Here is a 23627-nt window from a genome sequence, read left to right as displayed (position 1 = left end):
TTTTGTTTGCTCCCCGATTACAAACACCACAGATTACCAGCCCTAATGGTTGCGGCATTTGTGGTGGAAAGTCATTGCTTGACAAGCTACAGTGCATGAATTGCCTAGCACTTCCAGCCAGAGCCAGTGGGTGGTGTCCAAATAGGAAAACTTGCCATGAGAAGAAAGCGTTAAAGGGGCCACAAGCTTTGAAGATTGCCCAAAAACTTTTTTGCAAGGGCAGCTAAGGACGCAATTGCCTGGGTTGAAGTGGAGGAAACGCTCCACAATTTTAGAAAGTACTAATTTCCTTCACTGAACAACTGGATGAGTTAATCCAGGAAGATTTGAAGGGGTCAGAGAGAAATGCCCTTATAAACAGGCTGTCAAAACTGTATACCCTGAAAAAGCTAGAGGTAAACCTGCTGCAATCTCCTCCGATGATGGATGCATCATGAATGTAGCTGGCAAGACATGTCACATTCAAGGAGGCTCTAGTCTGAAAATTAGATCTAGATCTGAAGTGCTCCTACATACTGTAGCATCTGCAGGTGCTGGCACACCAGCATTAACCAGCCCATGTGCTGAGTAAGTCTAATGGGAGTGGTTTTATAATTATCAACCAGCTGGTGCACCTGCAGGACTCTGAGGAAAGTGGCAGGGTCTGCATCCCTTTAGACGTGATTCCCTATTGGGAGTATCTTATCAAAAATGAAATTTTTATTGCAGTTGATGCCAAAAAATCTGACTTTTATCTTGGTGCAGACTTCTGGGAAAATCAGTGAACCAGTCATACAAGCAGGAACTTATGTTTCAGGGGGGTGTTCTGTACACTATCGGTGTACAGAGCACCTCCAGATAGTCATGTTTCATTGCATTTTACAGAAAATTGCAGCCCTGCAGATTAAAAAAAAAAGTGGAGTAACCCTTTAAATAAGCCTGTCTGGAAGAAGTGAAGAGACAAGGTGGTAACAGCCTTGTAAGAGCTGAAATTGGCGTCATACTCTGTGGTGGATGTGTCAGACGCCAATTGATGTTTTTCAAGAGCGGTGTTGCATTCTTAGGCTGTCAGCGAAGCTTCCTGTATCAATAATTGCAAATATACCATTTTCGCTTAGGAGGCTCTAGTCTCTCTCTCTCTCTCTCTCTCTCACTCTTAAGCTCTTCACCACTGCCGCTTCCAGTGATGACGGATTGCTCTCTCATGGACAGTTTTGCCATCCAGCTCCAAGAGAATACTTTTGATGACATGGAAGTTGAGAGGTAGTGGCTACCAAGTCAAGCATGCTCAGTGCAGGTAGTGCCTACCTTGTGTCAAACCAGAGAGGTCTTCATGAATAAGATTTACCAAAGAATATGGGAAAATGATGCAGATCTCACACAGTAAAAGCCTGGAGTCCTTTATCACCTAAACCAGCCAAGGTTCTACAGTTCTTACAACTGGGGTTGAACAGGGGCCTAGGTTCAAATATGTTTAAAGCTACAAGTTCAGCCTTGTCTGCACTTGTAAGGGTTTAAGGAGTCCTTAACCCTTTAGTGATGCAATTCTTAAAAGGCTTGCATGAAGTTATAGACCTCCCAGGAAACCATTGTTCTCTATGTAGAACTTGCTTATGGTTCTCATTTCTATCAAGGCCTCATTTCTATCCTACAGAATTGACTATACTCTGCAAACCCTAAAGACTTTATTTCTGGTTGCTACAACCTCTGTGAAAAATGTCAGAACTGCAGGCTTTGTACTTAAGGAACCTCACTTAACGTTCTACCCAGACAGAATAGTCCTAAAACTCCAGACTGCTTTTATCCATGGGGTGTCTTTCTCCTTCCAATTTAACCAGGAAGTCAATTTGCCGTCTTTCTTCTTTGAGTGAGAGAACCACATCCCCTGGATGTTAAGCTAACGCTGGTGACCTGCTTGGCAGCTACCTTTTCATTCAGGAAAGCTGAAATATGTTCTTGGTTCCAGCATGGCTTAAAGGCAGGGTCAGTCAGCATCAACACGTTCAGTCACCTCCTAGATTGTTAAGACAATTAAAAGAGCCTACTCTTCAAGCCCTTCCTGTTTTGGAGGTTTTAAGAGCACATTTAACTAGGGCAGTGCCAGCTCCGTGGACAGCTCAACGCTGAGTGTCTCCTGAGGTTATTTGTAAGTCAGCAATATGGTCCTCCCAGGACACCTTCATTACACTTTAATAGGTGAACCGGGCTCGCGACAGTAAAATTTGGAAAATTCATGGTGCATACTACTGATGATTACAAAATTTTTTTTGCACCCTCCCGTATAGCGAGTTAGTCCCCATATGTATGCTGCCATGATGCACCAGGAAAATGGAAAATTGTATACTCACCTTTCCGTAATTTTCCTTTCCTGGTGCATCTTCATGGCAGCATACAGATGCTCACCCAAATGGTGAGAGTTACAGAGAATGCTGTGAGCCGGGTCTGTTTTTGATTTATAGTTAACTATCAGGACTGGTCATGTATGCTGCCATGAAGATGCACCAGGAAAGGAAATTACGGAAAGGTGAGTATACAATTTTCCATTTTACTGCATCACTTGTGAAGGTGAATTGCCACAGTGTCTACATCCTCTGAGGTGAATAACTAGTCTTAAAGCTTGGTAATTGCTTGTTAAGAATTTATAAATATTTGAATTTTCATAGTCTGGGGGTTCAGGAATTGGAAAGCTAAGTGTTAGAGGGATGCTTTAGTGTAGTTGATAGGTTCTTAGTGAAACACAGGGCCACCACGCTATGCACTTCAGTTTTCTATGCTGGGAGCCTTGCAAAAAAAAAAAAAAAAAACCTACCAACACCAGATTTCTGATGCTAAGACCAAAAGTATCAAAATAGGTGATTTAATTAGAGGAACCACACAGATTATTATATTCAGACATTCCATGTAGCTAATCAAAATAAGTCCAAGACTTAACTGTTCCAGAATATGGAATCCCAGGCCTGTACGTTTTCTTGGCATTAGGAAAATCTAGTAAATGGGTTATGGTTGTGATTCTGGATTCTCCAATTGCAGACATTTCTATTCCTAAATATAAACAATATGAATATACAACATGTCATTTTTCCAAAGAAGGCAAGTGTTTTTTGAAAAAAATGCCAATTTCCTAAAATGGTTGTGCATGACTCACCTGTCCCCTTTTCTGTGACAGTAGCCTCTCCCTGTATAGATGTTAGCATGGTGTGTGTTAGGTGTTGAAGGTAAAAATTATAAGACTTCATGGTTAACTTGGCACAACCCAGCTTGTCCAGCTAAGAAGTACAAACACAAATTGAAACAATTACCAAGAGAACTGTACAAATCATAAATCTGCAGTTATACTCTAAGCCAGGGGTCTCCAAACTTTCTGAACAAAGTTTACTGTCCTTCAGGCTTTGAGGGGGGCTGAACTGTGGCCAGTGTGAGCAGAAAATGCCCTGGCACCAACGGGAGTAAAGAATACCCAATCATTGGCATTAGTGTGAGGAATATTGTCCCATTGTTGGTATTAGGGGAAGAAATGGTGCCCCATTATTGGGGTCATTGGGAGGAATAGTGCACCATTGTTGGTAACAGGAGAAGGAATAGTGCCCCCTCTTTGATTCCAATGGGAAGAATTAGTGCCGCATTGTTGGTATAAGGTCAATGAATAGTGCCCCATTATTGGTATCAGTGGGAAAAACAGGGCCCTGCAGTTGGTGCCAGTGGGAGGAATAGTATTCCATCATTGGTGTCAGTGGGAAGACTAGTGACCCATTGTTGGGGTCAGTGGTTGTATTAGTGCCCAATTTTTGTTATCCGTGACAGGAATTACGCCCCATTGTTGGTGTAGAAGGAATAGTGTATCAGTGGGAGGAATAGTGTCCCAAGGGCCTGATAAAAGCAAGCAAAGGGCCACAGTTTGGAGACCAATGCTCTAAGCAATGAAGGAACACATGATCAATGGCATTTCCTCTTTGGGTGCAATGAGTGCCAAGCACACGGCCCCAGGAGGGTTGGGGTGCATTGTGCTCTCACACAATACACAAGCTTGGGCAAACACTGTTCAGTTCTGTGTTTTGCTGAAGCCGTACTTGTCACACACAGGGGTAGGACTGTAAGATGACCCATCCAGTGTTTGTGTATGCGTATGCCAATTTAATGCATCACCTACTACTGACCCCTGAACTCTTTGTCACCTACCACTGACCCCTGAACTCTGCGTCACCTACTACTGACCCCTGGACTCTGTGTCACCTACTACCGACTCCTGAACTCTGTGTCACCTACTACTGACCCCTGAACTCTGCGTCACCTACTACTGACCCCTGAACTCTGTGTCACCTACTACTGACCCCTGAACTCTGTGTCACCTACTACTGACCCCTGAACTCTGTGTCACCTACTACTGACCCCTGGACTCTGTGTCACCTACTACTGACCCCTGGACTCTGTGTCACCTACTACTGACCCCTGAACTCTGCGTCACTTATTACTGAACTCTAAACTCAGTGTGACTTACAGCTGACCCTTGAACTCTGTGTATCTTACTATTGCTCCCCTGAATAGGTGCCCCAATGTCTAATGCTGAGCTCTAGCCCCTCATATGTACCTCCACAGATACTGTGCCCTACATTCCTGTGCCGTACATTCGTGTATTTAACCACACACCTTCAAGCAACACCTAAATTTTAGGGCAATGAAAACCATGCCCCATTTTTGCTGCAACGCATTTTTTTTTTGCTTAAGCAAGGGGGACTTATGATCTTGCATACTGACCCACTTCTTTCAGAAAACACCCCTGCTTTCCAGCTTTCTATGAGACTATGATCAAAAATCTAGCAATGCATAGCAATCAATCAAAATTCATCTTTTAATAATTTTACAAAAGCAACAAAAAAATGATTAGCTGGAATAATGTATAGCCCAAAAAACTTGATTGATCAGAACTTGAATTGCTCTTTAGCTTAGCTGTAAAGTAACCCCCATTTATCTCACCTCTCCTTTGAAACGAACACAGGCATGTCTTTGAGTTGAAAATGGTGTGTTGAATCCAAACATTTGTCTCCGACACAAGCTGCCTTTATACTGGCCTGAAACCGGCTTTCCATAAGTGTACCTGGTTGGTGGAAATGGTATATGAGTAACATTTCAATGTAAACATCACAGTGCCATTAAAGAACTCATTTAATGTCCAACCTGTGGTTAGCGGGAAAATGTAATGATGAGTGTTACACTGTCTTCTGCACCCCTAGTACCTATATATTATGTTGATGGGGTATTCAACAAAAAGGGTGCAAATGATTCAGGGCAGAGTGCATTGCTTTTAGCAACCAAACAGATTTCATCCCGTAATAAAGATAATATATATTTTACCCCTTATGCCGTGTACACACGAGCGGTCTTTCCGTCAGAGTAGACTCTGACGGTCTTTCCAACGGAGTTCCGCCGAAACGGACTTGCCTGTCAAGTCTGATCGTTTAGAACGCGATGACGTACGACGGGACTAGAAAAAGGAAGTTCAATAGCCAGTAGCCAATAACTGCCCTTGTGTTGTTTTTGGTCCGTCTGACTAGCATGCAGTCGAATGTTTTTCTCGATAGGAATCGAGTCCGTCAGAAAGATATGAAACATGTTCTATTTCTAAGGCCCGTCAGAATTTTCGAAAGAAAAAGTCAGATGAAGCCCACACACGATCGGAAAGTCTCTGCCGGAAAGTCCGGTCGCGTGTACGCGGCATTAGTGATTGAGATTTGATTTGTTATGAATTTACCTTCAATTTAATTCACCGTTGGGTGGGAGGGCACATATTGGGTTACCAGTAGTTACTTGCATGAGTACATCCCTTCATTTGTGATTTATTTCCAAGATCTGCACAAATCTTCAGAGATTCTCAGGGCTATAGATTCAGGCCCATAAAGTCTGTATGGAATGTCCCAATACCAGGAGGTTAGTTTCTAAAATTCCTTTTTACTTTCATACCTTGACTTAACCACTTGCCGATATACGTTGGCAGAATGGCACTCCTGTGCAAATTGACGTACCTGTATGTCAGTCCACAAAAGCAGGTTTGCGGGCGCGCGTGCACCGTTGAGCGCCTCAGGACCGTGCTCGCGGGTCCCGCGGACTTGATTTCCGCCGGCGGCCCGCGATCGCGGTGAGGAGAGGCAAAAGGAGAAAATGCCTATGTAAACAAGACATTTCCCTGTTCTGCCTAGTAACATTGGCAGAGATTTTCTGTTCCCTGTCATAGGGAGCAGTGATCTCTGTCATGTCAGTGTAAGCCCAGTTAGAACACACTGAGGGAACACACTTAACCCCTTGATGGCCACCTAGTGTTTTAGCTCTGATTGCTGTATAAATGTCAATGGTCCCAAAAGAGTGTCTGCCGCAATGGTTGCAGCCCTGATAAAAATCGCAGATTACCGCCATTACTAATAAAAAAATAATAATAAAAATGCTATAAATCTATCCCCTATTTTGTAGACGCTTAAACTTTTGCGCAAACCAATCAATATACACTTATTGCGATTTTTTTTTCCAAAAATATGTAGAAGAATACATATCGGCCTAAACTGAGGAAGAAATTGGCTTCCCATGGGGGCACTAGTGCGTCCATTTACACAAACAGGGGGGGTCGCCCCCCCCGCTCTGTCGTTACTGGCTTTGATTGACAGCACTAGGAGCCAATTGCTCCCAGTGATCCAGAAAAGCCAGCAAGACCCGGAAGTGAGGGAAGAAACAATCTGCCACTGTGTACGGCGCTGGATTGAAAGGGGTCTCAGGTAAGTAAAGGGGGGCTGAGGAGGCAATGCTGACACCTAAACATTTTTTACATTAGACCCCTTTCACACTGGGGCCACGGCTGCTTTAGCGCTGTTTAAGCTGCGCTTTTCACCCGTTAGCGGGCCGCTTTTAACCCCAAAGAAGGGGTTAAAAGCTCACGTGGTGTTGCACTTCCGAAGCGCTTTTCAGGCGCTTTGGAAGCACTGCCCATTCATTTCAATGGGGCAGGGCATTTGGGAGCGCTGTATATAGCGCTCCCAAACCGCCCCAAAGATGCTGCTTGCAGGACTTTTCCTAACATCCCGCAAGCGCAATCGATCCAGTGTGAAAAGTCACACTGAAATGAATGGGAGGCGGTTTTCAGTCACTTTACAGGTGCTATTTCTAGCTCTAAAACGCCTGGAAAACGCCTCAGTGTGAAAGGGGTCTTAATGTAAGGAATGCATTAAAAAAATGTTTAGACTAAATTCTTTAACCACTTAAGGACCGAGCGTATTTCTGTGATTGTTGTTAAATTAAAATGCAATAAAAAAAACAAAAAATGTCATATAAAAAAATGAAAAAAATAAATGGCCCTTTTAAGAGCTATGGGCGGAAGTCACGTTTTGACATCACTTATGCCCTGCACTGTAATGGAGACGGGTGGGGGCCATCTTCCCCTCACTCGTCTCCATACCCAGGCAGGGGACAGACGCGATCGCCTCCGCCGCTGCCGACGGCTCCGACAAGTGGCGGAGGGCACCGGATCGCGGCAGGAGGGGGGCCGATAAAAGTGATCTTGTGGATCCGAATCCGCCGCAGAGACCACTTTTATCTTAAACTGCACCGCTCACTGAAGGCGAGGATACCGGGGTTATGGCAGCTAGCTGCTGCCATAACAACGATATCCTCCTTCAAATACCGACGTATAACGACGGGGGGGGGGCAGTCCGGAAGTGGTCAAGGGTACTTTAACACTGGGGCGGTGCCAGCATTAGCAGTAAAGCTTTTTTTAGCGGCGATTTACCGCTGTTACAGCGGCTCTTTTGGGCCGCTAGCGGGGGTTAGAAGCGCCCTGCTAGGGGACAAAGAAATACCGCTCCCGCACCACCCCAAAGATGCTGCTTGCAGGACTTTTTTTTCCCATCCTGCAAGCGCACCGCCCCAGTGTGAAAGGGGTCTAACTGGGAAAGGAAGGTGGGGAGCATTGAGGAAACCAGTCTCACACACCCAACCAATTAGTGTGCTGGCTGTTAACAAAACTTGGACCCACGATTGGAGATTCCATCCCTTCCGGATCACTTTGAAATCTCCAGGCTCCAGGTCCCAAAACAAATTTTACCACACACTGAGGAACCTGAAAAGCCAGATCCCTGGAGCCCCTCAACCCACCTGATTGAGAATTCTGGGTCATAATTATTCCCTGGCATGGCAATGCTGTAAATAAATATATAATCTTATTAGGACACAGTATTGTCTGGTGGAATTTGTGTGTTCTGTCCCACTTATATGTATTTGTTCTGTGTTACATTAAACAGCAGCAGGTTACTATTGTGTAGTATGCTGACATCTAGTAATGGTCTAGTAGGGCCACTACACTTGGTTTACTTATGTGATTTGGTATCTCCTCCCTCTGCCCCCCCCCCCCCCCCCCCCGTCTAGTGCTAGTTAGCTCAGTTCTAGCTAAACGATCCCTGTTTTATCCCTCAGTCAGTTATAGTACTTCACAAATACAGGGCTCAGGAGAGGCATTGTCTTCTAATGCTTCAAAAGACTGGAAAAACAACCTTTGTACTGCATTTAACTGAAGTAAAATTGCATTGGATTCTGTGTTTTATTGAAGAGTTAAGTTGCATGTGGATGGTGCTAAATCAGCAGGTGACTGTACTGACTGGCCAGACTGGGACTAAGAAGATGTGTGAATGCATAAAGAAACATTTGATACAGAACATTGTGATGTAGTAAAAAATAAGTATGGAATCTCATTCCTAAATGTACAGATTATCTGCTTATTCCTAAATTTAACTCTAAAATGTAATTTTATTTAGTGATTAGAATTCAAGCCTCACCTGGCACATATTTTAACGGGGAATGTTTCCTTGTTGGTCAGGAGAAACTGTGGGAGCTCAAAGATGACCTCAAATCTTGGAAGCACTGTGAAGGAAAAAGGCATTAAATAAGGTGCTGAAGGGTATTTTCCGAGACAATTTGGAAATGATGCTCATATTCACGGGACTCATCAAGGAAGTTCCTCAAATAAAATAAAATACGTTTTTGGTATTGGGTTTAATTGGCCACAGTAGCCAATAATTCAAACAATAAATCATTCTACAATCATTTAAATTACAAATATTAACAATTCCAATTAACAAGAAGGAGGTCTTTGGTCCCAATATTCTTTAGATAGAAAAATCTGGTCCTCAGCCACACCTCAACAGTCTTAAAACCGCTTACAAAACCTTGACATCCCCTGAGATGTTTCCCCTTTTTACTGAAATCACCTTACAGTCTGTAAATGCCAAAGACCCCTTACCATCTTGCTTGCCATGATGAATATTTATGTAAGAACTAATAAATAACAAAGGAAGAGATGAGTGGGCGGGACAATTTTAAGCTCAGCAGAAATCTTTGCAATTTCTTACCAAAAGGCAACCTCTTCAAAGTCAGCCCTATGACTCAACCCCTCAACTTTCTGACCGCCTTCTTCCTGTAAGGTAAGCTTTACCTATCCACATATGCTATACTACCAAAAGTATTGGGACACCTGACTTTACACGCACATGTACTTTAATGCCATCCCAGTCTTAGTCCGTAGGGATCAATATTGAGTTGGCCAATCCTTTGCAACTATAACAGCTTCAACTCTTCTGGGAAGGCTGTCCACAAGGTTTAGGAGTGTCTCTATGGGAATGTTTGACCATTCTTCCAGAAACACATTTTTAAAGGTCAGGCACTGATGTTGGAGAGAAGGCCTGGCTCGCAGTCTGCACTCTAATTTATCCCAAAGGTGTTCTATCGGGTTGAGGTAAGGACAGTCAAGTTGCTCCACCCCAAACTCACTCATTCATGTCTCTTTGAACCTTGCCTTGTGCACAGTCTTGTTGGAACAGGAAGGGGCCATCCCCAAACAGTTCCCACAAAGTTGGGAGCATGAAATTGGTATGCTGACGCCTTAAGAGTTCCCTCCACTGGAACTAAGGGGCCAAGCCTAACCCCTGAAAAACAACCCAACACCAAAATCCCCCCCTCCACCAGATAATTAGGACCAGTGCATAAAGCAAGGTCCATGAAGACATGGATGTGCAAGTTTGGGGTGGAAGAACTTGACTGGCCTGCACAGTCCTGACCTCAACCCGATAGAACACCTTTGGGATGAATAGGAGCACAGACTGCGAGCCAAGCCTTCTCTCCAACATCAGTGCCTGACCTCAAATATGCGCTTCTGGAAGATTGCTCAAACATTCCCATAGACACACTCCTAAAACTTCCCAAAAGAGTTGAAGTTGTTATAGCTGCAAAGGGTGGACCAACTCAATATTAAACCCTTCGGACTAAGACTGGGATGCCATTAAAGTTCATGTGCATGTAAAGGCGGGCGTCGCAATACTTTTGGTAATATAGTATATTTACACATACCCAGTGTAAATTTCCCACCCAGTCATTAATTCCCTCGACTGAGTCTTTTTTCTCTTTTTTGTGACTCACTTTGACTGAAGGCAAAACACTCTTCCAAAGATACAATTCAATCTCAACTGGGTCTTAAGAAAGTGTGTGGTAATCCAAGAAAAACTGATATGCTACGTACACACGATCGGAAATTTGGCCAGCAAAAGACCAATGAGAGCTTTTCGTCAGAAAATGCGACCATGTGTATGCTGCATCTGACTTTTGCTGGCCGAATTCCAGCCAGCAAAAGATTGAGAGCATGTTCTTAATTTTTCGGTCAGGAAAAAGTTCCTATCCGAAAACGCGATCGTCTGTAGCAATTCCGACGTGCAAAATTCCTACGCATGCTCGGAAACAATTCGACGCATGCTCGGAAGCATTGAACTTCATTTTCTCGGCTCGTCGTAGTGTTGTACGTCACCGCGTTCTTGACGGTCGGAATTTCAGTGAACTTTTACGTGAGTATGCAAGGCAAGCTTGAGCGGAATTCAAACATCATATCTTTTTCCGATGAGAATTCCGATCGTGTGTACGCGACAGTAGAGTGTCTTTATCATGCTTTTGTCGGTAATATTCAGAAATGTGCATCTGATGAGCACCATTGAACTTATTGCTCTATTGTGATTTATTTTAGATTCTATCCCTGTTTGAAATATCCAGCCAAGGGCCTGGACTCTTTTATGTCCAATTATTTACTTATTATATCTGGTTATATAGATGTGCATGACGACCATTTAATGTATTGCCCAAAATACATGCTTGTATCAACTTTGTTTAAATGTGGTTTCTCACCATATTCCTCCACGCTGAACATGTGGATTTTGCTCTCCACTATAATAGAATATTCCCCTAACTGTGGTTCAGAAGACAGAGGATATGATAGGTCAGCCATTCCCTGATTAAGTTTCACATCCAACCATTGACCAATCCTGTTGAGTTTTGGATCCTGAAAGGCAATGAGTCACCCAAATTGGAAAAAATCTTTAACAATATCATAGTTACATAGTTACAGAGTTGGTGAAGTTGAAAAAAAGACATCGCTGCGCAAACTGTTGGCGCTATATAAAACCTGTATAATAATAATAATAATAATAATAATAATAATAATAATAATAATGATGTGTATGTGTGTGTTTTTGTCAATAGTACATTGTATATCCCTGTATGTTGTGGTCGTTGAGGTGCCTGTCTAATAGTTTTTTTAAACTGTTGATGCTCCCTGCTTATACCACTGCTTGTGGAAGAGAATTCCACATCCTTAAGGCTCTTACAGTAAAGAACCCTCTATGCAGTTTAAGGTTAAACCGCTTCTCTTCCAGCTTTAGCAAATGACCGCTTATCTTTTTAAAATTCCCTTTCGCCGAATAGTATTTTCTCTCTATGCTAGGGTCACCAGTACGGTATTTATACATTGATATCATATCCCCTCTCAAGCGTCTCCTCTCCAGAGAGAAAAAAATCAATGCTTGTAGTCTTACCCCCATAGCTGAGGTCCTCCAGCCCCTTAATTAGCTTTGTTGCCCTCCTCTGGATTCTCACCAGTTCCAGCACATCCCTCTTGAGGACTGGTGCCCAGAACTGGACAGCATACTCCAGGTGCGGCCGGACCAGAGTCTTGTAGAGCGGGAGAATTATTGTTTTATCTCTGGAGTGAATTCCCTTTTTAATGCATGCTAATATTCTATTGGCTTTGCTTGCAGCAGTTTGGCATTGCATGCCATTGCTGAGCCTATCATCTACTAGGACCTCCAGGTCCTTTTCCATCCTAGATTCCCCCAGAGGCTCTCTCCCCAGCCAGTAACTTGCGCTCGTATTTTTGACACCCAAATGCATTACCTTACATTTTTCAACATTAACCACTTAAGGACCAGCCCTTATACTGCGGCAGGTTGGCTCCCCTGGGCGAATCGCCGTCATGGAGCTCTAGGGCCCGTGGCGCGATTCTGGAGCCGTTGCATGCGGCCAGCGGTTGCGATGCGCCTGACAGAGACGGAATGGAGATCAATGTAAACAGACAGATCTCCGTTCTGTCAAGGGAGGAGAGACAGATCTGCTGCTCCTAAAGATTAGGAACAGCAAACGGTCTCCTCCTCCAGGCAGTCCCCTCCCCCCACAGTTAGAACACACACGAGGGAACACATTTAACCCCTTGATCGCCCCCTATTGTTAACCCCTTCCCTGCCAGTGTCATTTTTACAAAAATCAGTAGTTATTTTTAGCTCTGATCAATGTATAAACGTCACTGGAACCAAAAAAGTGTCAAAAGTGTCTGATCTGTCCGCCGCAATGTCGCAGTCCCACTAAAAATTGCTGATCACCATCATTACTAGTAAAAAAAAAAAAAAGAATAATAAAAATGCCATAAATCTATCCCCTATATGGTAGACGCTATAACTTTTGCGCAAACCAATCAATATACGCTTTTTGCTATTTTTTAACAAAATATGTAAAACAATACATATTTGCATAAACTAATGAAGAAAATTATAATTTTTTTAAAATTTTGGGATATTTATTATAACACAAACTAAAAAATGCCCGGCTGTGGCTTCACCCCTGTGTTGTTAGTGAATGTAATGAATACGAATTTATCTGAAGTTACGAATTATCCAAAATAACGAATGCCACATCTAAACTAATGTAATGTAATAAATTAAAAATAATGAATAATAATAATAATAATTTGTTACGTTGCATTTGTTTAGATGCGGCATTCGTTATTTCGGATAATTTGTAACTTTGGATAAAGTCGTATTCTTTATGTTCACTAATAGCCAAATTTGAAAATTAAAAATAAATTCAATACCTATAATTAATAGTTAGTAATAGTTATTATTAGCTAGTTATTATTTTGGATTTTCAAATTTTCGGGTTTTTGAATTTTCGTTCTTATTTTAGAATTTTCGGATTTTCGCTCTTTCGAATTTTCGGAAAAATTTGTTAAAGGGTTTTCGTTAATTAGAAGATTTCCGCATGAACAAATTTGTCGAATTTCATTGAAAAACAAATTCGAAATGAATTGCACATGTCTAGTGGCTGGAGTGTGCAGGGAAAAAATCAGCACAAGGAGCTAATCAGTTTATATGCTGACAGGAGGAGAGAACAGATATGAGCTCATCTCCATGTACTACAAAACACTTTCACCTATTATTGTGTTAGGTGGGTTAACACAATGTTAATGAATACGAAGTTATGAACATAACAAATACAAATTTATTCGAAGTTCCGAATTATCTGAAATAACGAATGCCGCATCTAAACGAATGGAATGTAAAGAATTAATAATAATTAATAATAACAATACATTTTTTAAAATGACTCTTATTATTCATTTGTTACCTTCACTAACACCCAAATTTGAAAGGAAATTCCAATACCTATAATTTAATAGTTATTAATAGTTATTATCAGTTAGTTATTATTTTGGATTTTTGGATTTTCAAGTTTTTGGATTTTCGTTCTTATTTTAATTCTTTTGAATTTTCATTCTTATTTTTGGATTTTAGATTTTGGTTCTTTCGAATTTCGGATTTTCGTTCTTTCGAATTTTTCAGAAAAAATTTGTTAAAGGGTTTTCGTTAATTGGAATGTTTCCGAATGAACTAATTCCTCGAATTTCAGCGAAAAAGGAATTCGGAACTAAACGAATTGCGCATGTCTAGAGGCTGTAGTGTGTGGGGAAAAAATCAGCACAAGGAGCTAATCAGTTCATTTGCTGACAAGAAGCATGCTGATAGGAGGAGAGAGTTGTCAAATAATTATGTGTTTGTCATATATCTTACCTGTAATTCTACCAAGGCTAGCTAAAGGGAAAAAAAGAAAACAAAGAATAATTAGTGACCGACGCTTGCACCATATATTGTAGGTTTTCAGAGTTTGAGCAAAATTTCGTTATAAGCCTAGAATATTAAAGGAACATTGTCTGTATTGCCAAAGGAACTATTCCATTTTCTTTTTCTAGATTTAAAACATTAATTTATTTCCATACTTTACCTTGTGTGGTTCATGAAGAAGGCCAAGCAATACTTCTCTTTGCTCAGCCATTGGTTTCAGCTCTTCAATGGATAAGGCAAAATAATGGATAATGGCAGGCCAGCAACAAGATATACAGTGCCTTGAAAAAGTATTCATACCCCTTAAATTGTTCCACAATTTTGTTGTTTTAACACCAAAAACGTAAATGTATTTTATTAGGATTTTTTGTGATGGACCAACACAAAGTGCCACCTAATTGTGAAGTGGAAGTAAAATGATAAATGGTTTTCAAAATGTTTTTTGCAAATAAATATCTAAAAAATATCTGAAAAGTGCGTCGTGCATTTGTATTTATCCCCCTTTAATCTGATACCCCTAACTAAAATCTAGTGGAACCAATTGCCTTCAAAAGTCACCTAAATAGTTAATAGGGTCCACCTGTGTGTAATTTATTCTCAGTATAAATACAGCTGTTCTGTGAAGCCCTCAGAGGTCTGTTAGAGAACCTGAACAAACAGCATCATGAAGACCAAGGAACACACCAGACAGGTCAGGGATAAAGTTGTGGAGAAGTTTAGAGCAGGGTTAGGTTATAAAAAACATCTCAAGCTTTGAACATCTCACGGAGCACTGTTCAATCCCACATCCAAAAAATGGAAAGAGTATGGCACAAATGAAAACCTACCAAGACATGGCCGTCCACCTAAACTGACAGGCTGGGCAAGGAGAGCATTCATCAGAGAAGAGCCAAGAGTCCCATGGTAACTCTGGAGGAGCTGCAGAGATCCACAGCTCAGCCAGGTGGGAGAATCTGTCCACAGGACAACTATTAGTCGTGCTCTCCACAAATCTGGCCTTTATGGAAGAGTGGAAAGAGGAAAGCCATTGTTAAAAGAAAGCCATAAGAATTTCCGTTTGCAGTTTGTGAGAAGCCATGTGGGGGACACAGCAAACATGTGGAAGAAGGTGTCCTGGTCAGATGAGACCCATATGTAACTTTTTGGCCAAAAAGTAAAACGCTATGTGTGTCATGAAACTAACACTAAACACATCATCCCCACTGTGAAACATGGTGGGGGCAGCACCATGTTGTGGGGATGCTTTTCTTTAGCAGTGACAGGGAAGCTGGTCAGAGTTGATGGGAAGATGGATTGAGCCAAATACAGGGCAACCTTAAAAGAAAACCTGTTAGAGTCTGCAAAAGACTTGAGACTAGGGCGGAGGTTCACCTTCCAGCAGGACAATGACCCTAAACATACAGCCAGAGCTAAAATGGAATGGCTTAGACCAGTGGTCTCCAAACTGCAGCCCTGGGGCCCCATGCAGCCCTTTCCTTTTTTTTATCTGGCCCTTGAGGCACTGTTCCATCCACAGATACCAACAATGGGGCATAATTCCCCCCACCCACCCCCTTTCCACTGACACGAATGAAGGGGCACAATTCCTCCCACTGACACTAACATTGTGGCACAATTCGTCCCACTGACCCCAATGATGGGACACTATTCCTCCAATTGACCCCCACGATGGGACACAATTTCTCCTACTGATACTAACGATGGGGCATTGTTTTTTTCCCCACTGTCTTCGGGACCTTTTCTTTCCCCAATGACCACAGCTCGGCCCCCCTCAAGTCTGAGGAACAGAAAACTGTCCCTTTTGCCTAGAAAGTTTGGAGACCCCTGGTTTAGACCAAAGCATATTCATGTGTTAGAATGGCCCAGTCAAAGTCCAGACTTAAATCCAATTGAGAATCTGTGGCAAGACTTGAAAATTGCTGTTTACAGACACTGTATATCCAATCTGACAGAGCTTGAGCTATTTTGCACAGAAGAATATGCAAAAATGTCCCTCTCTAGATGTGCAAAGCTGGTAGAGACATCCCCCTGCCAAAATACTGGCAGCTGTAATTGCAGTGAAAGGCAGTTCTACAAAGTATTGATTCAGGGGGCTGAATACAAATGCACACCACACTTTTCACATATTTATTTGTAAACAATCTGAAAACCATTTATCATTTTCCTTCCACTTTCCATAAAATCCCAATAAAATACATTTATATTTTTGGTTGTAACATGACAAAATGTGGAAAATTTCAAGGGGTATGAATACTTTTTCAAAGCAGTTCCAACTAGTATTCTTTGGGTCCGCCTCAGAGCTTCTTATCTGCTGGACATGTTTGGTGAAGACTCTTGAGACATTTAAACCAGTGTGAACTCTTGCGCTACCAGTCACTCAGTGTGCATGAATAATGATTAAATAAACTATAATATAATACACTAAAATAAAACACCTCTGCAAACACAGAGAATGTGTTCCCACAATTAAGTAGACAATAAATTAAGACAGAAGTCCTGTGCTGCTTACCGGCTTGTGAAGTATGTGAAAAAATTTGACAAAAAATATAAAAATAAAATAAAACCAATCCTATCTTGTTATCACTGTGCAATCCAAAAGAAACACATTACCACTTGTATATTACTCCATCAATTTTGTTATATGGTCATAATAACAATACATACTGTAGGTGTCATTGAATTTATAAACATAAATGTTTAGCAATAGAAAAAACACTCTTCATCAACACGTTGTTTCTTTAGTGCTCATAAAGACCCACATAACTTTGTTGTCCCCTCTCATGAAGTCACATGGTCGTGACGTAACGCGTAGGGCGTGTCGGAGGAAGCCGCGGATCGGAAGTGACGTAGAAGTGAGCTTATCCCGGTATTTTAACTTTCATTGTGGCATTTGAAAATATTTGTATATTGTAGATGCAATTTTTATTCAACAAATAAGCCCAGTTTTAACTACTGCACCATGGAATGTTCTCTTTTAACATGAACACCATCGCGTGAGTGACCTGAAGTTGTAAAGGGGCCAGAGCCCAATTAAATTGGTGGTAATATAAACGATGCCTGGAGAGGCCCTAGTGGACAGGAGTCTTGTAAATCACATTTATAATTACAGTGTTGATGGATGATGACAACTAGGCACAGTTTCTGATGTATAGGTGAGACTCTTGAGACATGCCCATGTAAAGGGGTGACAAGACCCCTTACCAGATATGCAATTCAAAGATTCAACTTGGTACTCCTTTCATTAAATTCTGGGTTCAAACCCCACACAGTGCCTTATGTTCATGTGCTTTTGATGATTGTACAAGTGTCCTCCAATGCCTTCCTACCATTGGAATTTCGTATTAGCTGGAGAAGTTTGGTGAAGCTTCTAGTAGAGCCTATTGGTACATATGCATGTTAACGGGTGACAGGACCCCTTACCAGATAGGCTGATGTTTGTATAAATGTGTTTTATAGACATGTGCACTGAAAAAAAATGTGTTTGTTTTAATTTTATTTGTTTTTTTGCTTTTTTCGGAAATTCAGAAATTTGAAGATTCGGAAATCCGAAAATTTGGATTTCCGAATTTCCGAATTTCCGAATTTTTGAATTTTTGAATTTCCGAATTTCGATTTTTCGGATTTCCAAATTTCGAATGTTCAAATTTCTGAATTTAAAATTTTCCGATTTCCGAATTTCCAAATTTTCTAATTACAAATTTCTGAATTTTCTGAATTCGAAAATTCGGAAATTCAAAAAATTTGAAAATCCAAAAATTCAAAAATCTGAAAAAAAGAAAGAAAATTAGTAAAATTTGAAATATCTATTAAATTATAGGTATTGGAATCTCCTTTCACATTTGGCTGTTTGTGAATGTAATGAATACATTATCTGAAGTTACGAATTATCTGAAATAATGAATGCCGCATCTAAACAAATGGAATGGAACAAATTAATAATAAATAATAATAATAAAAAGGTTTTATTATTATTATTATTATTGTTATTTATTATTATTAGTTTGTTAAGTTCCATTTGTTTAGATGCAGCATTCGTTATTTCAGATAATTCGTAACTTTGGATAAATTCATACTCGTTACATTCACAAACAGCCAAATTTGAAAGGAAATTCCAATACCTATAATTTAATAGTTATTATTTCAAATTTTACTAATTTTCTTTTTTTTTTTTTTTTTTAGATTTTCCGATTTTCAAATTTTTGAATTTCCAAATTTTCAAATTCCGAAAATTAGAAAATGGAAAATTCGGAAATTCAGAAACTCAAAAATTTGGAAATTTGAAAATCCAGAAATTCAAAATTCGGAAATTCGGAATTTGAAAATTCAGAAATTTGAAATTTGAAAATCCAGAAATTCGAAATTCGAAAATTCAGAAACTCGAAAATTCCAAATTTGGAAATTTGAAAACTCAAAAATTCGAAATTCGTAATTTGAAAATTCAGAAATTCAGAAATTCGAAATTTTGGAAATTTGAAAATTCAGAAATTCAAAATTCGGAAATTCGTATTTTGTAAATTCGGAAATGCGAAATTCGTAAATTCAAAATTTGTAAATTCGTAATTTCAGAAATTGAAAAATTTGGAAATTTCGGAATGGTTTAGATCAAAGCATATTCATGTGCTAGAATGGCCCAGGCAATGTAGATATAAAATATAATGAACTGTTAACTAGATCAGCTGCTTCTATAGGATAAGATGTTTGTGCCTAGAGGATATAATCTTCTTCTCTATCATTTTCCTATACAAGAATTGAAATAGCTGGTGACCCTTTCTTTGAGTGATGGAAGTGATTAAAAAACAAATTCGGAATTCGGAACTAAACGAATTGCACATGTCTAGTGTTTTATTGTCTTCCTACAATTGAAAAAACATACTACTGACCTAACTGAGTTCCTCTTATATTGGCTCTAATATATGAGTTGGTAGGAACATTAGATTGTGAGCTTCATTGGAGGACAGTGAATTATGTGAACGGGTCTCTGTACACTGTAAAGCCCTGTGTAATTTAATGATGCTATGTAAACATGAGAAATAACAAGCACTGACTCTCCTGGACTGCTATCCACTTTATAATGGTGGCCCAGTCAACCAATTCTGCTACACCTGTAAATTTATATTTGCTAGCAAACCATAACAATTGGATGAGAATAGAAATGCAGACTAACTGATGACCTGCTGTTTCTGCGATATTATAGCTGTATATCAATGTCATGCTTCTGATTTCCATCACTCAAAGAAAGGGTCACCACCAATTCTTGTATCGGAAAATGATAGAGAAGAAGATTTTATCCTCTAGGCACAGACATATTATCCTAAAGAAGCAGCTGCTCTGGTAAACAGTTCAATATATTTTATATCTACAGTGCCTTGAAAAAATATTCATACTCCTTGAAATTGTCCACATTTTGTCATGTTACAACCAAAAACGTAAATGTATTTTATTGGGAATTTTTGTGATAGACCAACACAAAGAGGCACATAATTGTGAAGTGGAAGGAAAATGATAAATTATTTTCAGATTTTTTTACAAATAAATATGTGAAAAGTGTGGTGTGCATTTGTATTCAGCCCCCCTGAGTCAATACTTTGTAGAACCACCTTTCACTGCAATTACAGCTACAAGTCTTTTTGGGGATGTCTCTACCAGCTTTGCACATCTAGAGAGGGACATTTTTGCCCATTCTTCTTTGCAAAATATCTCAAGCTCTGTCAGATTGGATGGAGAGCATCTGTGAACTGCAATTTTCAAGTCTTGCCACAGATTGTGAATTGGATTTAGATCTGGACATTGACACACATGAATATGCTTTGATCTAAACCATTCCATTGTAGCTCTGGCTGTATGTTTAGGGTCGTTGTCCTACTGGAAGGTGAACCTCCGCCTCAGTATCAAGTCTTTTGCAGACTCTAACAGGTTTTCTTCTAAGATTACCCTGTATTTGCCTTCATCCATCTTCCCAGCAACTCTGACCAGCTTCCCTGTTCATGCTGAAGAAAAGCATCCCCACAACATGATGCTGCCACCACCATGTTTCATGGTGGTGATGGTGTGTTCAGGGTGATGTGCAGTGTTATTTTTACGCCACACATAGCGTTTTGCCAGAAAGTTCCGTTTTGGTCTCATCTGACCAGAGCACCTTCTTCCGCGTGTTTGTATCCCCCACATGGCTTCTCGCAAACTGCAAACAGGACGTCTTATGGCTTTCTTTCAACAATGACTTTCTTCTTGCGGCTCTTCCGTAAAGGCCAGATTTGTGGAGAGCACAACTAATAGTTGTCCTGTGGACAGATTCTCCCACCTGAGCTGTGGATCTCTGCAGCTCCTCCAGAGTTACCATGGGCCTCTTGGCTGCTTCTTTGATTAATGCTTTTCTTGTCCAGCCTGTCGGTTTAGGTGGATGGCCATGTCTTGGTAGGTTTGCAGTTGTGCCATACTCTTTCCATTTTTCAGATGATGGATTGAACAGAGCTCCGTGAGATGTTCAAAGCTTGGGATATTTTGTTATAACCTAACCCTGCTTTAAACTTCTCCACAACTTTATCCCTGACCTGTCTGGTGTGTTCCTTGGCCTTCAAGATGCTGTTTGTTCACTAAGGTTCTCTAACAAACCTCTGAGGGCTTCACAGAACAGCTGTATTCATACTGAGATTAAATTTCACACAGGTGGATTCTATTTACTAATTAGGTGACTTCTGAAGGCAATTTGTTCCGCTAGATTTTAGTTAGGGGTTATCAGACAAATGCACGCCACACTTTTCACATATTTATTTGTAAAAACTTTTGAAAAACATTTATCATTTTCCTTCCAATTCACAACAATGTGCCACTTTGTGTTGGTCTATCACATAAAATTCCAATAAAATACATTTACGTTTTTGGTTGCAACATGACAAAATGTGAAAAAATGTCAAGGGGTATGAATACTTTTTCAAAGCACTGTATATGCACATTACCTGCAGCTGTGATTCTCATTTACCCTATTCCAACACCTGGTTTTCCAACTCACCTTAGTATCCGCAGGTTCGAAGTTTGCATTCAACGAGACGATTCGAAATTTCACTAAGAGAATAAAAGATGATTATTTTAACTGAATAATGAGTATTATATTACTGTCCATGGAACAGTTCCATACATTTTTTGATAAATTATTTGGCAAATTCAATTAGACTTATTCATGAAGGCAAACAGCATTGTACAAAGTGTCATAATCCATGACAGCTAGTGAAAAATTATTCTTCAATTATTTAGCTTTTGTAATGTGTGATCTGGTTGGTTATTATGGGTCATTCACATTCACAGCTCATGGCACTTCTTTACTCTTTTACTCAAAGAATGGCCTTGCCATTTTTATTTTTTTTTATAATATTTCCTTAGAGCTTTCAGAGTTAGTTAAAGACCCCCTCAAACCATACAATGTTTGACGCAGAGTAATGATATAATAAAAAGTTGGTGCTACTGAATTTGCATGTCGTGTGATAGTTGCGCACATGGAGAGTAGGAAAGGAAGGGATCCCCGATGCTGCATATCCACGCAAGTGTTCAATGGTAGAACCACAACCTCAGCCTAGGCTCCCGTTAGGGTACACCCTAATGTGTTTTGCTCCACCGCCCGATATACGTCGGCACAATGGCAGTGGTGGGCAAATGAGCGTACATGTACGTCCCCTTTAATTGGCGGGGCTAGTGGGTGCATGCGCCCACCGTGTACAGCGTGATTGTGCCCGCGGGCTCGATGTCTGCCGGTGTCCCGCGATCATGTCACGGAGCCGCAGAATGGGGAGATGCCTATGTAAACAAGGCATTTCCCTGTTCTGCCTAGTGACAGGACAGGGATCTACTACTCCCTGTCATCGGGAGCAGTGCTTGCTGTCATGTCAGTGGTAGCCCATCCCCCCCAAGTTAGAATCACTCCCTAGGACACACTTAACCCCTTGATCACCTCCTAGTGTTTAACCCCTTCCCTGCCAGTGTCATTTGCACAGTAATCAGTGCATTTTTATAGCACTGATCGCTGTATAAATGACAATGGTCCCAAAATAGTGTAAAAGTGTCTGATGTGTCCGCCATAATGACGCAGTCACGATAAAAATCGCAGATCGCCGCCATTACTAATAAAAAAACAATTAATAATAAAAATGCCATAAAACTATCCCCTATTTTGTAGATGCTATAACTTTTGCGCAAACCAATCAATATACGATTATTGCGTTTTTTTGTTTTTTTTTTACCAAAAGTATGTAGAATAATACATATCGGCCTAAACTGAGGACATTTTTTTTTTTCAGGGGAAATTTATTATAGCAAAAAGTAAAAAATATTGCTTTTTTTTTTTTTCAAAATTATCGCTCTATTTTTGTTTATAGTGCAAAAAATAAAAACCACAGAGGTGGTCAAATACCACCAAAAGAAAGCTCTATTTGTGGGAAAAAAGGACGTCAATTTTGTTTGGGTGTAATGTCACACGGCTGCGTAATTGTCAGTTAAAGCAACGCAGTGCTGAATCGCAAAAAGTGCTCTGGTCAGGAAGGGGTTAAAATCTTCTGGGGCTGAAGAGGTTAATCAGGGGGGGCAATTAAGCTCAGAGGGGCGTGGCAAAATGTGTTGGGGGCGTGGCCTGGCGGAAGCCTAGGCTGAGGTTGCCGTTCTACCATTGAACACTTGCGTGGTTGTGCGGCATCGGGGATCCCTTCCTTTCTCTCTCCAGCTGCCTTAGAAGCCAGGACGGGCTCCAATCCCCCGCCAGCACTCCCGTAGCAGCGGATACTTCCATATCTCACACCATTCCCCGAATCAGCTGATCCTGAGTGGCACACCACACCGTCCAATGGTCATAGTTGTGCACATGTTTACCAAAGTGATACAATGCGGGGTCACAATGTATTGTTGTGCATATAGTCGAATATATGAAGGTTTTACAAAAATAAAAACACAACACACACCAGTGCATGATGCAATATGTATATAGTGTATTAGTAGGGGACTGAAGGGGAAGAATCAGGAGGCACCATGTACAGTTGTGCTCAAAAGTTTGCATACCTTGGTAAAAATCTTGACATTTTGGCGCTGGTATTGAAAATATGAATGGTCATGCCAAAAAACTGTCTTTTATTTAACCACGTACCTACAGGGCACTTTCACCCCCCTTCCTGCCCAGGCCATTTTGTAGACTTCAGCGCTGTCACACTTTGAATGACAATTGCGCGGTCATGCAACACTGTACCCAAGTTCATTTATTGGACTTTATTGTGTCTTTTTTCAACCTCACCAACTATGTAACTATGTAACTTTCAATAATTTTCTTCACACAAATAGAGCTTTCTTTTGGTGGTGTTTAATCACTGCTGGGTTTTTCATTTTTTATAAAAAAAAAACTTTGAAAGAAAAAAGTTTTTTCTTAGTTCCTCTCCAGTA

The 23627-nt window shown here is 40.6% G+C and overlaps 1 protein-coding gene across 1 annotated transcript in view; it reads right to left on the bottom strand.

Moving 5' to 3' along the window:
- Positions 1 to 23627, bottom strand: part of LOC141105655 (alpha-2-macroglobulin-like) — a 145259-nt gene that overhangs the window by 105479 nt on the left and 16153 nt on the right. The window contains exons 4-10 of the mRNA XM_073595632.1: positions 21223 to 21275; positions 14166 to 14186; positions 11176 to 11329; positions 8787 to 8871; positions 4951 to 5071; positions 3125 to 3245; positions 2912 to 3021 (exon numbers count right to left, since the gene is read on the bottom strand). Coding sequence (XP_073451733.1) covers positions 2912 to 3021; positions 3125 to 3245; positions 4951 to 5071; positions 8787 to 8871; positions 11176 to 11329; positions 14166 to 14186; positions 21223 to 21275 — 665 coding nt within the window. The remainder of the gene's footprint in view (positions 1 to 2911; positions 3022 to 3124; positions 3246 to 4950; positions 5072 to 8786; positions 8872 to 11175; positions 11330 to 14165; positions 14187 to 21222; positions 21276 to 23627) is intronic.

Source organism: Aquarana catesbeiana, linkage group LG08 (genome assembly GCF_042186555.1).
Source record: "Aquarana catesbeiana isolate 2022-GZ linkage group LG08, ASM4218655v1, whole genome shotgun sequence".
NCBI lineage: Eukaryota > Metazoa > Chordata > Amphibia > Anura > Ranidae > Aquarana > Aquarana catesbeiana.
The sequence above is the reverse complement of the archived record's forward strand: the minus strand, read 5'-3'. Positions and strand labels throughout refer to the sequence as shown.